The sequence below is a fragment of the Pelodiscus sinensis genome, chromosome 2 (genome assembly GCF_049634645.1).
Source record: "Pelodiscus sinensis isolate JC-2024 chromosome 2, ASM4963464v1, whole genome shotgun sequence".
In the NCBI taxonomy this organism is placed as follows: Eukaryota; Metazoa; Chordata; order Testudines; family Trionychidae; genus Pelodiscus; species Pelodiscus sinensis.
This window is the reverse complement of record NC_134712.1, coordinates 229,082,939-229,097,274: the sequence shown is the minus strand read 5'-3', so window position 1 is coordinate 229,097,274 and position 14,336 is coordinate 229,082,939. Positions and strand designations below refer to the sequence as shown.

General features: G+C 40.5%; 1 protein-coding gene across 4 annotated transcripts in view; it reads right to left on the bottom strand.

The window, feature by feature from the left end:
* The window catches only part of ZEB1 (zinc finger E-box binding homeobox 1), a 213,593-nt gene that overhangs the window by 193,498 nt on the left and 5,759 nt on the right, over positions 1-14,336 (bottom strand). Inside the window, exons 1-2 of one of the 4 annotated variants that reach the window (XM_075922647.1) lie at positions 1,228-7,242; positions 453-567 (exon numbers count right to left, since the gene is read on the bottom strand). The exons of 2 other annotated variants lie outside the window; for them this stretch is intronic. In XM_075922647.1, the coding sequence (XP_075778762.1) occupies positions 453-567; positions 1,228-1,316 (204 nt within the window). In that variant the 5' untranslated portion in view covers positions 1,317-7,242. Of the gene's footprint in view, positions 1-452; positions 568-1,227; positions 7,243-14,336 lie in introns of those variants that run through there. One more of the 4 variants, XM_075922648.1, reaches the window with a different exon arrangement.

Here is a 14,336-nt window from a genome sequence, read left to right as displayed (position 1 = left end):
GCCTGGTTGTCTTTGCAAGTCCTGAGTTCCCTTTCCAAGTGCTGTTCATGACATCTGCACCTCACAAACCAAGTTCTCTATTTTTGCAAAGGCATTTACCTTATCTTTAGCAAGTACTTCAAGGCAGTGCACAATGGAGCTGCCAAGGTCTCTGATATTAGACACAAAGTAGAAAGAAAGACAGAAAGAAAGAAAGACAGAAAGACAATTAAATCCTACCTACGCTGTAACCTTTCATGTCTACAAATGCCTTTCCCACCATTTTCACTCACTGTCCCTTAAAAAGTAATACATCTCACCAAGCTCCTTAATCATGGTGAGTAAGGGGAAATGGGGTGGTGTAATCTGTCCATACAGGCAATGAATTGCAGGTGGGGCTAGAAAATTCCCTTTCCAGTAAAAAAAAAAAAAAAGGGTCCTAATTATGCCACAATTGCCTGCCACAATATTACCTGTCTGTGGACATGTCCCTGCTCAGAGTAAGCCAGGAAACCGGGGCACAACTTCTCCAGGCTTGTGACTTTCACCTTGCTCCTTATGCAATCCACCCATGCTCTGTCTTGATTCCTGTTCAAGTGATTAATGAATGGTACAGGCAAATCTCCTACAACAAATTGCCAGCCCACACTCTACCCCCAGAAGACCCACTGTAGACATTCTGGGTGAGGAGTTTTGTTGTCCCCAGCACCCACCCTTCTCCTTCCCTGGTGGTGGAAAGGCTGGGGCTGCACCACACACCCTCCCCTCTCCCGGGGCTCCAGAGCTGGGGCTATGCCACTTTCCCTCCTACTTCCCCCAGTCCTCCAGGATCACGGAAGCTGGGGCACGCTCACGCCTGCCCACTCCCCTCCCCCGAGGGGGGGGGGAGGAAGAAGAGAGGAAAGGGCATCAGCAGAAGGGGTGGGGCTGAGGACTTAGCTCTCCCAGCCCTACCTTCACCAACCACCCATGTCAGCAACCCTGGGGGAAGCCTCTGGTCCTCATCTACAATTTCATCCTCTGGGGTAGGTCTTGGTGGTAGAGGTGCAGTCTCCTCTGAGGAGTGCATCCAGCTCCTTATAGCCCTGCTGTTTCTTAGGTGAAGCACCAGAACATCTGTTCACTTCACAAGCCTTATGATAGGCTCTCTGAGCTCTTTAATTTTCATTCTGCACTGCAGCATGTCCTTCTCATGCCCATTTTCACATAAGGTTCCAGAAATGTGCCCATACATGTCTCAGTACTCACTGATCAGTCGCAGCTGGGACTGGACAGACTCTTCTCCCCATACATGGATCAGATCCAAAAGCTCCGTGGGGGTCCAAGCAGGGGAGCATTGGTGTGAGGGCCAGGCATGGGCTGCTGGAAGATGCCAGGGGACCACTGCATGCTGAGCCAGCACACTCGGGAGGACAGGGTTCCAGGTGCTCAGGAAGCAGAAAAAAGGATTTAAATTTTGCAAGGCTCACAAGGGGATGAAGTGGGTAATTGGTCACCTGGCTGCTGGGTGGCAGAGTTCAAACTGCTGACCAAAGGGACTGACTGGGAATTGCAGGCCACTTCTTGGGGACCAGAATCAGTGACAAAGTGCCTTGATGTGTCCACACTATGTTTGTTGACAACATAAGGAGGGGGAAAAGAGACAGAAGTCCCTCATGGAATTGGAAGCTGTAGATGAAAATGGCAGTTTTTCCCCACAACAAAATGTTGCATCACAGTGTGAATGTTCACACTGTTTTGTCAACAAAAGGCACTTTTCCTCAACAAAACTTGCCAGTGTAGAGAAGTCCTTAAGTTCTTGAAGGAAGCTACTAGCCAGGAATGAGCCTAGCTTTCTTTTCCCCACCACACCTTTTCCCACTTCAGTGGGAAAAAAGACCACAGTAAATAAATAAAATAAACCAATCAGTGACTGTAGGCGCAGAGAAAGAATAGTTAACTATTATAGGGTATAAAATAGTATCTAAATTTGAGTGAAATATACCTCGTAAGTATACCTATTCTTCTGAAAGCTTCTATTTACAAAATTTTTAATTATCTGTTGTGCCAATGTAGATAAACAAATTATCCCTTTGTTTTCAATAGTAGTTAAATACCCAGATACAGTATTGAAATGTGTAAATTTTTATGTTTGTGAAGATAACTATCAGGTATAATGAGGACAACAATAAGATTCCATTTCTTTCCAGAAGGAGTTAAAACACTTAAAATAACTCTTTATATTTAAGCACGTTTCCTTCCTCCTAGAAGTAAAGCAAGATATTTAAACACTCAGTGAAAGTAATTTGCTACTTTAGTAGTGCCTTGGAAAGGCACTTTTCTGAAAAGTAAGTTTTTAAAAAGAACTAATGACTAACATGTTCCATCTCTTGATGTTTGATTTCTGTTTTTGTTATCAAAGTGCCAAATTAGGAAATGCTCAGTCTAAAGGTGTTTTTATATAAAAAGACAGCTGTTTGGAGTCACGTCCCAAAGGCATTCAGTGTAGCTCTACATAAGTTGAAAACCCACAAGCTGAAGAGAAATTTCCCACAAGCTATGTGTAGGGAAGCAGTCTTTCACACAAGACACTGAATAGCGCTTTTCTTCTGAAACAAAGTGTACAAGGTACAGCGAACAAACTGTAAAGGTAACTAGACCCTTTGTCGTATAGTTTCTCCACCCACTCATACTTCACCAAACAATTGCTCGTTTACAGATTCAGACTACTCAAGCTCAATACTGAAACCAATATCCTTTACTGCAAAGTGAATCTACAATAGGAGTAAAGTCTCCAAATACTATTAAGAGCCATGTAATAATTTAGTAGGATAGGAGCTCTGCTATTCAACTTCATGACAAAACCTCTCATGCTTTGAAAATTAAAACTAGTTTTACTCAAAGTTGACTAACAACCTGCAAAATGAAATGTAATTAAGATAATATCCATTTAACTGTATAAAGTTGCTCAAGTCTTTATAAAGAAAGTCACATAAGATATTCAAATTGTTCAATCAACCAGCAACCTATCTAGTCTGCTATAGGTTAGTGTGTGTAAATCACAGGAGACCGGCTAGGTTGTTGAGAAAAAGCCTAGAAAAAAAAAGACTGATAGCCTCACTACACTCTGCTTGCACTTTCACTTTAGGAAGAATAGATACCCCATCCCCCACAAGCCACTATAACAGAATAAAGATAAACGTGGGGATTATGCCAAGCTGACCCAGTGCTTTGTTCTCCCCCTCCAGGCACATTCAGTGAAAAGGTCTAAACACACATCTGATTTGACAAGCATTCAGGTTCACAAAGAACATGGTGAAAGTGAAATCATACTTGGGGCATTCATGGGTTCCTATGTCAAAGGTCATTTTGCAGTATTTCAGCTGTTGCTTACTGGGATTTAAAATGGGACTAGTTTAACCCTCTTTACAGTAATGGAGACACTGACATGGGAGCTTGAGCTGGCCAAAAATATTTCATGAAATGTTTGGTAGAGTTTAATACAAAGAATCTCATTTAAATCAAGTAGCAAGATTAGATTTCTTTTTTTAGGAAGTGGCAACATTTGTCTCCAAGTGCAAATGAAAACCCCAAATAAGACCCCTTAAAAATGAAATGAAAACTGAAATATATAAAAATCGTTATCCCAATTTTTATGAATACAGTTCAGCTATGGAACAACTAATATTATGGGGGAAGGCAGGCCCTGAATAGATAACTGCCTTTTTTCTCCTTAAGAATACAGAAAGCATTTTCTTTCATTTTTAAAGTTTAGTCAATTGGATCAATTCATATTTAATTATCCTGACTTATCAGACAGACTTTTGTTACTCTGATACAAATGCACAGCTGCACCACATTAATTTCTAACTATAGCCAATTACAAAAAAAAACCCTCAAATGTCAATTTTTACAAAACTGTTTAACAGGTTTTGAAGGAACCAGTTAGCAGAGAGCAAATTTGAAACACTAAGGGCATTCCTGCACAGCAACATTATTTCGGAATAATGGACATTATTCTGAAATAACGTACTGCACATCTACACAAGCCCGTTATTTCAAAATAGAGCATTCTTCCTCTGACTTCCTTTACTCCTCATACAATGAGGTTTACAGAAGTTGGAGTAAGAAGCCCGTTATTTTGAAATAAGTGCTATGTAGACATGCCCAAATTCAAAATAAGCTATTTGAATTTAAGCTACGCAATTAGTGTAGCTCAAGTTGCATAGCTTATTTTGAGTTTAGCCCTGCTGGATAGACATACCCTAACTGTCTGGATGGCTACAGAGTTAAAGAGAAGGGGAAATGGCAACTGATTATTTTTCCCCTTCACAAGTTATGCAGGAAAACTAATTATTTTAATTTTTTAAAAATCACACACTTCCCCTCCACCAAAGACACAGGTGTGAGTCTAGCTGTTACTTCAGACAGTTGTAAGATTGTTCCCTGAAACCAGTCATTAATTGAGCAAAGAACCTCAAGTGTTGATTTGCTTCTATTCCAGATTAAAAGTGACTTCATTCAAATTTTATTAAAAATATTCTAAGCATAAGTTTTGGATGCCAGATGTACATACATAAAGGCCTTATTTAAATATGTAATTTCTATAGCGTTTGGCTACAATAAGCTAGATTCTGTATCGCATTTCCTGAACAATGCAGCATAGACATTGCAGCCCAAGATTAAGAAAGGAAAGGCAGCTTTACACAAACCAAATTCTAGACTGCGCTAGGAACTAAATTGGCTTCTTCATAAATTAAAGCACCAGTGTGCTGTTTTAACTCAAGATAGCCTAACAAGCTATTCTGCAGCCCAGAATCCGCATATGACTGCATGCTATGAAAATGCCCTCTCCTGTCCCCTAGCACACTCTTTGTTCTAGAATCCCAGAGTTCTGTTGGGCAGCAGAGTCACTTGTATCAGCCATATAATGAGGAAATTATTCCTCACACACTGCAACTCCATATGTTGCTTGAGGAAAGGCTAGAATATGGCCCAGTAGATTCAATTTTCTCCAGAAGGATTACTTTTGAGAGTTTAATGATTCAGCATCTTCATTAAGAATCACAAAGTGAAACAATTATCTTCCCAAGTAGTATTGTTCCATTTCATCCACTGTTATTCCTACCTCTTGGCAAACACCACAAGCAGTTCTCTCCACTATTCTAGTTCAAGAGCTTTTCCATTTCCTTTTGCATATAGAAAGCAATCACTCTAGAATAGGAGGACAGACACTATACTTCAGGCTAATAGGGGAGGGGGAAAAAGAGGAAAGGAAAAAGTGGTAATCCCAACTGGCATACATAAATCCACGTGACACCAAAACAAGAAACCATTTGCTAACCCATTTCACCAGCACAAGTACTTAAACAATAATATACAAAGTTTACTGTAATGCAATCTTAAAGAATATATCAGAACAAAAAGGAGATAACCGCTGATATGCAGCTCAGATAATTTATTTTAAGATAGTTATACACCTTGCTGGTGCAGTGAAGATCTCAAAAATAACGCGCTATGGGATAGCAGTTCGGAAACAATGTCTTATGCTAGTCCTAGACTAGGAGAAGGTGTTGTATATTGTTCTCTACATTGTCTCATTTTTACAGAAAAACAGTGGGACAGACAACATGGCCAAAAAACTTCATCACTCATTCAGGAAAAAAAAATTGGTTGATGATGAACTGATCTCAAAGCCCTGTACTAACAAACAAAAGCTATGACCTAGGTTAGACCAATGTAGCAGCTCACTAATTTGCAACTGATCAAAGTGGTTACAAAAGATATAGAGTGGCTGGTAAAAATTATGCATTGGATGCGGGAGCAAATGCCTTCCCCTAGGAACTATCCCAGGCAGGGAGCAAAAGGGGTAGGAGCAGAGCCATCTCTTATGCCTACTGGCACACCACTCTGTTCAGAAGTAGTGACCCCTTCCCCTTCTCCCCCTACACAGCTGCCAGGGACTTGGGCCCAGCAAGCCAGAGGGTCCTCCGCACTTAGCACACTTGGCCCCTGTCCACAATGGCAGAGTTTGGGTAGGGAGCTGGCCACAGCCCCTCCCCAACACAGGCTTTCTTGCAGGTAACTGCTGCGCTGCACAAAGGCAGTACCCAAGAATATCTGGCTTTAACTCCATCCCACTTCCCACCCATGCCTGGCTGCCACAGAGAGTAGCTGAACATGTCAGGGAGCAGTGCAACAGAAGGACAGAACTTCCCCCAACAGTAAGGTGGGGCAGGAAAGGAGACCTGTCCTCCCATTCAGACTGTCCTATCTCTCACCCTTAGGATGGGGGGGCATGAGTCATCTATGTAGGGATTACAGTTAGGTGTTAATTGTATTTTTCAGGTTAAAAATGCTAGTGAGCATATTTTTACAGCCACCCCGAGTCACTTGCTAAATTCAAAATTTAGAAGTCTTATGATTTAAGAGAAAAAGGCAGTAGAGTTAAAATAGATTTCCAGGTTAAAAATAATAATCACAGAGATGGCATAAAAAGAACACCACAAAAGCTATATAGTTTGAAAGAGCCTACTCTGACCAGACCAAGGATAGAGTTTTACTGTATCTGCATCTTACAATCTCAGCAAATCTAGTTTTTCACCTGTTTTGGACTAGCCAGTATGGACAGAACCTAGTGTGAAAATAAAGTTTAAAAAAACCCAGTACTCTCAAACTCCAATTTGTCAGTTGCAATGAGAGACTGACAAATGCAGTAGTTCTGTCTGAAAGGCACCATAGCAAGTTGGTTTGCATTTAGGAGATTAGATAACTGAGAAAGAACTCATCACACAGTACACCCCACAGTACCTTCAGCTACATCAGAGTGACCTTGCATTTTGTATGTAGTGAGGAGAAAAGAAATGTCAGTAATAAGAGGCCTGGGCAGAAAACGCCACTGTTAACCTCCTTTACAAGAGGTTTATTCATTGCATAATTCCCACTAACAAATTTAGTATCTGCAGTGATTGTATCTTAGTAAGTATTCCACCATTATCTTTTTAAAATATTAGTTTTTAAAAAACTTCAGACAATTGATCTTTCCATGTGTATGGTATTGTCAGTTTCTATAAGCATCCTGAATTGTGAGGACCACAGCACAATGTTCTACAAACCAAAAAAACCCAATTCCAAAACCCAAACCACATACACCAGGTTTATGTTAAGCAGCATTACCACCTCCCTAGTTTTACATGTGATCTTTATAGTTGTACATCCAAAAATAGTTATAGAATTATTACCCCCTCATATTCAACTCCCCCTGAAGATCATAGCTGCCTTTGGACATTCCTCCCTCCCCCCCCCCCCCCCCAACCCCTATCCGCATTTACCTAGACTCAGTCTACTGGGACATTCATGTCTTAGAGCAGGGGTGAGCAAGAGGCTGCCAGCGGGCTGAATCCAGACGCTGAGGCCACCGGATCTGGCCCGTGGCTGCCTCACATCAGTTCACATTTTATAAAGCCAGTTGTTCTCCGTTCCAGTCAGCTAGGAATGGAGAAGAGAGACTTCTCATGCTGTTCCTGCTCCCCAGCAAACTCTCTTAGCTCTCATCAGCCAATCTCTTGGTGTCCAACCAATATAAGCCAAGAATTTTTGCTGGGAGCAGGGGAAGTGTAGGAAGCCTTCTCCCTCTCTTCGTTCCCCCTCCCCCTCATACCCAGAGCGGAGCCACGTGGAGCAGCGAACCGCATGCAGCACCCCAGCCCCTCCCTTCCCCAGCCCTCTGCCCCCCCTCCACAGACCCAAATCCTTTGGCCCCTCCAGCACTCAGACCTCCTCCCATATCTGGCACCCCAATCTCCTGCCCCAGATCACAGTCCCCTCCTATCCTTGGTCACATCCCAAAACCTGCATCCCAGTCCCATGCCCTAGGTCACAACTGCCTCCTTCACCCAAACTCCTAGACCCCATTCTCCCTTCTGCACCCCAATCCTTTACCCAAAGCTCCCTTCTGCACCCAACCTCCATCCCAGACCCCAGAATTCCTCCATTAATACCCTGGAAGAGTGTGGCCCTTGACCACTTTCCAAAACCTTGGAGTGGCCCCGTTAAAAATTATTGCCCATTCCTGTCTTGGAGTGCGAATTCAGTTTGAGAAGTAGGGAGATTTTAGTAACAAACATAAGTTGGCCACATTCATAAGTGTTAAACCTGTCATTCACAGAAATCTACTGTGGCTTCAACACAAGAGTTCATTAGTTTGGCTCACATTTTACAGAGAGTCTCATTGGCAACCCCTCTTCCCATGATGATCATATTAATCATTCTGTTTACATTTGAGACCATGTAAGCTGCATCAATTTCCTATGTGGAAAAAAGTTTTTTTTTTAATGTTTCAATAACTGATATAGTCTCCAAGAGTGGTTTTAGTTCCCCTCCTACTTTCCCCGCCCTCACTAGAAGCCACTGCTCCAAAAAAGGCATCTAGGCTATTTCTTTCTAGACTCTAGCTTTTTATTCACAGCCAGGCTCTTCAAACACCATAAAGGCCTGGATGTCTGTAGAAATAAGTCTAAGGAAAGAGGTGGAGGCAGTACCAAGTCACCTGGCAGCTTTCTGTGGACCACAGACAGATCAACAATAGGGTCCATGTTCTAAATTCACTTTTTAAAAATTGAAAAAAAATTGAATTTTGAGGCAGAGAAAGATTATATAAAAATAGGGTCTAGGATTGAAGGAAAAGCTGTTGTAGAGGTACTTAAGCCAGGTAAATGAAATCAGGAAGGGTCTCAAAGTCATATGTACATGAAAATGATGGATCCAGAATGACAATAATTATGATTAGACCAACAAAAAGAAGCAAGGAAGTAAGAAGATGATCAACTATACCTGTCAAAGAGATAAATAAAAACATAAATACCACTAAAATATGAGTTACAAATATATATTATAACAACAACAAGAACTTGGTGCTTAAATGACAATGAACTAGAGTTTAAATGATTAAACGCTATCCTTTTCAATGTGGAAATTTGAAAAAGCTCTGGAGAGTTTAAAGGGATAAAAACAAAATGCCAAGACAGACAAGAGTTTTATTCAGGTGAATGAAAACACTGGAAACAAAATTTTTCAAGTCTCAAGAGTCCTTCCATAATAAAACACCAAACTGTTTCATGTTAACTTTCCCGTTCAAATGAGAATTGTATTTGTTTCAAATATACTGCTCTCACTTCGTGAGTGGGGGCAAGATCCAGGAAGGCGCCCTCATTTACAGCAGAATGTGTGCTGGCTGTACACTGCAGCAAGCCTGCCTCAAAGCCTGCTTAGGAAGAACATAGGCAGCAGAAAATGCTCAACTCTTTGAAACCCTGACTTACTGTCTTTGCAGTCTAAACAATCCAACCTGGTACCCTATGATAGCGACTCCTGGGTATTTCTGCACACCCCTCTACTTCTTTGTTCTAACCAACCAGTAATTATTGGTTCCCTGACTTCTTTGCATAACCCGAGTACCTGTTTGACTACACCATGCTTCTGGCTTCTATTCCTGAAGGTGGATCCAGTACACCAGGGGTGGGCCCCCTATACTCTGGTGTGCAAAGGGAATGTAGGGAGTGTCTTTCTCCTTCTCAGTCAACGGGCCACATCAGTAAGGGTTTGTTTTCTCTTTTATACTTCCCACTTGTATGTGCCCCCCCCAACTGTTTCCTTCTGTGGGTCAGTGACCACAATCCAAAATGTTCCCTGTGATTCGCCTTCCAAAAGGCCTATAAAATCCTAACATCTCCAGCTGTGGGATTAGATAAACCACTGTGTAATCAAAACGCTAAATCCATGCTTCCCAACCAGTTATGAAGCAGTAGCGTGCTATAGCAAACTAGCCACACTCAAGCAGCCAAATAGTCATGTGTGGCTAGTGACTAGCATGTTGGACAGTATGGTGCTAAATTAAAGAGGAATAAGACAGCTCTATTTAACCATACTATCAGGCTACTCTTGCCGTCCTTTGTTTGTTCCATACTCATTAATAACGTAGCAGCATAAGAGCAAAGACCTAATTTTTGGTTTAGTCTGTAAGCACCTAGCACATTTGGCACAACAGAGAAGCCATGGTGCTTTTAGTGTCTACCAGTTAAATTTCATTTTTTAAAACGAAGAAATTAGTGGATTAAAGGGAACTAGTAGATTTAGACTTTCAAAATATTTGATATAGTCTTGAAGAGATCCTGTTTAAAAAAAAAACTGATAACTGAGTTGAAATAAATCTACTGCCAGACTTTGAAAACTGGGCAAGAGAAATAAGATCAAAGACGGCTATTTTTCACAATGGAAAGAAGCTGATGGGGTAGTGCTTTATACCTCACCCACGTTGTCTCTAAAATATATATTTTATGGGGCCAACTTCTTCTGGTAATAGAGAAAAGCTTTCAAACTCCACAGAGCTCTTCCTCAGATTAAGATGAGACAGTAACGTTTACTCAATATTAAGAAAGCCAGAAAACAAGGAATGAACTAGATGCAAGCTGCTATGTCTAAAGCTGCTTTTAATGTCAGGCTTGTCATTTATCTTTAAAAACAGCTTCTTATATGCTTAGCAGCAGTAGAACCATTTGTTGAAGCTGTTGATATTGCCAGCCAACAGTTATTGTAGAAAGACAGCCAAGGGGAGGTGTGGGGGGGGGGGGGGGGGGGGGAGAAGGGAGGGTTTCAATACTTGCTGGTTCTTGTGTCTGCTGGACTATTCAATACTAAGAGAAGCCTGTCTAGTTGTTTCCTGCTACCATACCTAGTTTTGTGGAGGCTGGTAGGAGATATAGGTTTAAAGAACTTTCATTCAGTCTATACTATTAAAAGTTTCCCTTAGTTTTGTAAATATCAAAGACTTTTATACGAGAACAAAAGAAGCAATGTCTGTAGGATGCCGAAGATGGAGTCTCAGGAATTTTCTGTAGAGAAATCTGAAGTTCCAAATAGGATAGGTTAGAGATTGAAGTGTAAGGGACAGTCTCCTAAAGAAAATTACTTAAAGACTACAATATGAAACGTATTATTCCCTGAACTTCCTGGGGGTGATTTTAAAAACATTCAAAAAACAGTTTCAAGCTCCACAATTTAGGAGGGAAATATTTCCCACCAATCCCACATAAAGGCCTGTTTGCAAGAAAAAAATGCAAGCCATTTATTCCTGTATACAATGCGAGGAGGTAGGGAAAGCCACTAAGTATAGGATGGAAAGTTTCTCTTTCCCAGAAAAAGGCTTAAAAGAAAAAAGTGTCACAACTCATCACCATGTGTTAAATAAGTTACTAAATCACATCACTGCACAGGTAGAATTTTATAAGGTCTTTGAATTGACACCCCCAAAGAATTGGAACAGAAATCTGTAAATGGAAGTAGTGAGTCCTGGTTTGTTTAGTATCATTACCTGTAACCAACAGATCAAGTATAGTTTACCCATGTTGTCATACATGGAGTTAAAGCCACTCTCTTATTTGATGAGCTAAGAGGTATAGGATATTAGCAGAAATACTTCTGTATACATTGTATTGTAAAATTTAAATAATTACTAGCAAGAAATTGAGACTATACAGTGCATATACACTAGAACCAAATGGTATCTAAATTAGTTATAATCTCTCAAAAGACTTAAGTATAGCTGTGGATGACTCACTGAAGTTGCACTTTGCAGTGGGAATTATGTTTTCCGGTTCCTTTCCGCAACTCAAAAGTTCTAAAATTCCGCTACACAACAATCTCATAGAAGGTCACACCTCACCTCTGCTACAACCTAGAGCACTTCCTCAACAGGGGAAAGAAAATTGTGATCCTATCAAATTCCCTTCTGAGAGGAGAAAATGTTAATGGGTAGACAAACAGATATTCATGTATTTACTTCTAGCTATACCCATTTGCTACAGGAATCAATTGCTTCTGGAGATTCACTTTGGCTACTTGTATCGCTTCCTAGCAGCAATGGCAGAATAAGTCTACCAAGAGGGAACATCATTTCCATTTGATTGCAACTCCTGATGCTGCTGCTAGATCAGTAGTTCCCATCCACTGGACTGTGGGCCGGTACCGGGATGCGAACCATTTGCTTGGCAGTGTGCCTCAGCCTGGGAACCACGTACATGCCTTGATGACTGGCTCAGTGGGAATGTCCTCACTTAGCCAATGATTGTGCTATAAGCTCTTTAAATTGGACAGCGGCAATCGTGTCTAGTCACTGCTGTCAAATACAACAGCTAAAAGATGGAAGTGGTGGAAGTAAAATACTTTTGGAAGCGATGTCTTATGTATGATTTTGAACAGTGATGGAAATAAAATACTTTGGGTAGCAAACGATGTGTTACGTATGTTTTTTTAAGGTGGAAAATGAATATTTTGGAGGGGGATAAAAAAGGTTACAACAACATGTATTGTGTGCATACAGATGTAATGTAAAACAACATGTGACCTCTTAAAATTAATTACCATAATTAATATGCAAATAAAATGTTTCTATGTTGGTCCACCAAAAATTTCTGAACGAGTTTGCTGGTCCGCAGTATAAAAAAGGTTGGGAACCAACTGTGCTAGATAACACCAGGAGCAACAGAGACTCAGGCAAAATTATTTTGGGGCAAAGCAGAGCAGGAGGCAAGACCAAAGAAAATGTTTGCCCAGTTTTGGATTAAGTAAAATCCAGAATTAGTTTGGCTGATGGTTACTGTTATGTGTAAGCTTGGAAAATGAACAAAATGAAGATAAAGGAATCTCCAGAATCAGTCTTGAAAGCAGGGTTGCGGGGCTCAGATCAGAGACTGCAGCATGAAGAGAAGCTGCACACAGACACAAATTAAATGTGTCTCCCACTCTCAAACATTTTTGGGTAAAAAATTCCACATTGTGGTTTTTGACGCAGGTTTAGGGAGAATATTTTCTTTGAACTACTAGTCCAATTTGCCACATTCATCTTACAAAAATAACTCGACTCTCCACCTCAATTTTCTCCTGGTCTCTTCTTTAAGCCATCTCATTGCATTGAGTGCTTTCCCCCAACTCCTTATTCCTTTAAATCACTACCATATTTGTTGGTGGGTATTCTGGAATGTTATTTTTCTTACTACTTTGAAAGTTCCCCTATGTCGGCAACCCACTATAAAAAGCGTGGTGGAAATAGCTGCCACCATTGTCCACCATTTTTTTCTGGCAGCTGCTGTCTCAAGCTAGCATTCTCCTTCTTGGTCAGCAAAGGACTGTGGCTAAGGGCAGGTCAAGCAATCTCCTTCCCAGTGTAACTCATATATTAACTGCCTAAATAAAGACTTATACAACACTGGTTAGCATTCTTTACAGTGAAGTTTCCTCATTCATTTTATTTGATTGGTGTCCCAGTCTACACTTTATTTTGCAATAGATTTATTGCTTGTTATGCTGTGACTTTTGCTCCGCATTCCTTCCACCTTGACTTTAAATGTAGGAAGAGTGATTCATGAAGAAACTATTCTAATTTTTTCCTTTAATAATTATTTTCAGTTAAGTACTATAGCTTGACATGTACAATGCCGGCACATTGATGTGCAAATGGCCCTTAAATACATACAAATAGTAAATGCTTCAGGAAGCCCCTTTGACTGACTTAATAGGCATTTGCTGAATTTTTATTCCAGAGTCACCATTTTTCTTTAAAAGCTCTCCCTTCAAAGAGGAAACATGTTCATGATTGCAAAACATGGATTAACATTCAAGTGACTTGGATTCAATTCTTGCACATTTCTACCTGACACACCTTGGGCAAATCACTTAAGGCTATATTTTTCTAGAATGCTCACTTGCCATGTAGGTACCAATATGAAGTGGCTCAATTTTCAAAACAGGTCAGCATAACAACTGTAGAGGTCTTAAAGTTGCGTTATATGTGGAAAAAAAAAACCAACTGCTAGGTGTTGAGCAACTTTTAAAAAGTTTCTTGTTTACATACCTAAAAATAATCTTTTAAAATTGTGGTCTTATTTGTGGGTATTCAATACTTAAAAATCTAGTTTTAGACACCTTGCTCAAAGTCACAAAGGCATGTGTAGCAAAGCTAGGAACTGAACCCAATTCTCCAGAGTCCTTTCTCTTTGGGAGCAGACACTGTCTTTCATGTTTGTGTGCAGTCTACCACAACCTGGACCTTTAAGCACTACAACATTAATAATTTTTATTTTCAATAGCACTCAATGAACTTCTATGATCAAAGGAAGGTGTGCCTCATACTACTTGATGTGCATAATCAACTCTCATTTGTCTAAGTCTTTGCAAAAATACAACAAAAAAGTAATTAAAAGTGACATTTTATTAGCATAAGGGCTACAGTTATAAGTTTGAGCACCGGGAGATTTGTTTTTGTTTGCTTTTTTAAACCAGCAGGTTTGGATAGTCTTGGGCCAGGTCTTCACTTGTGGGAACAT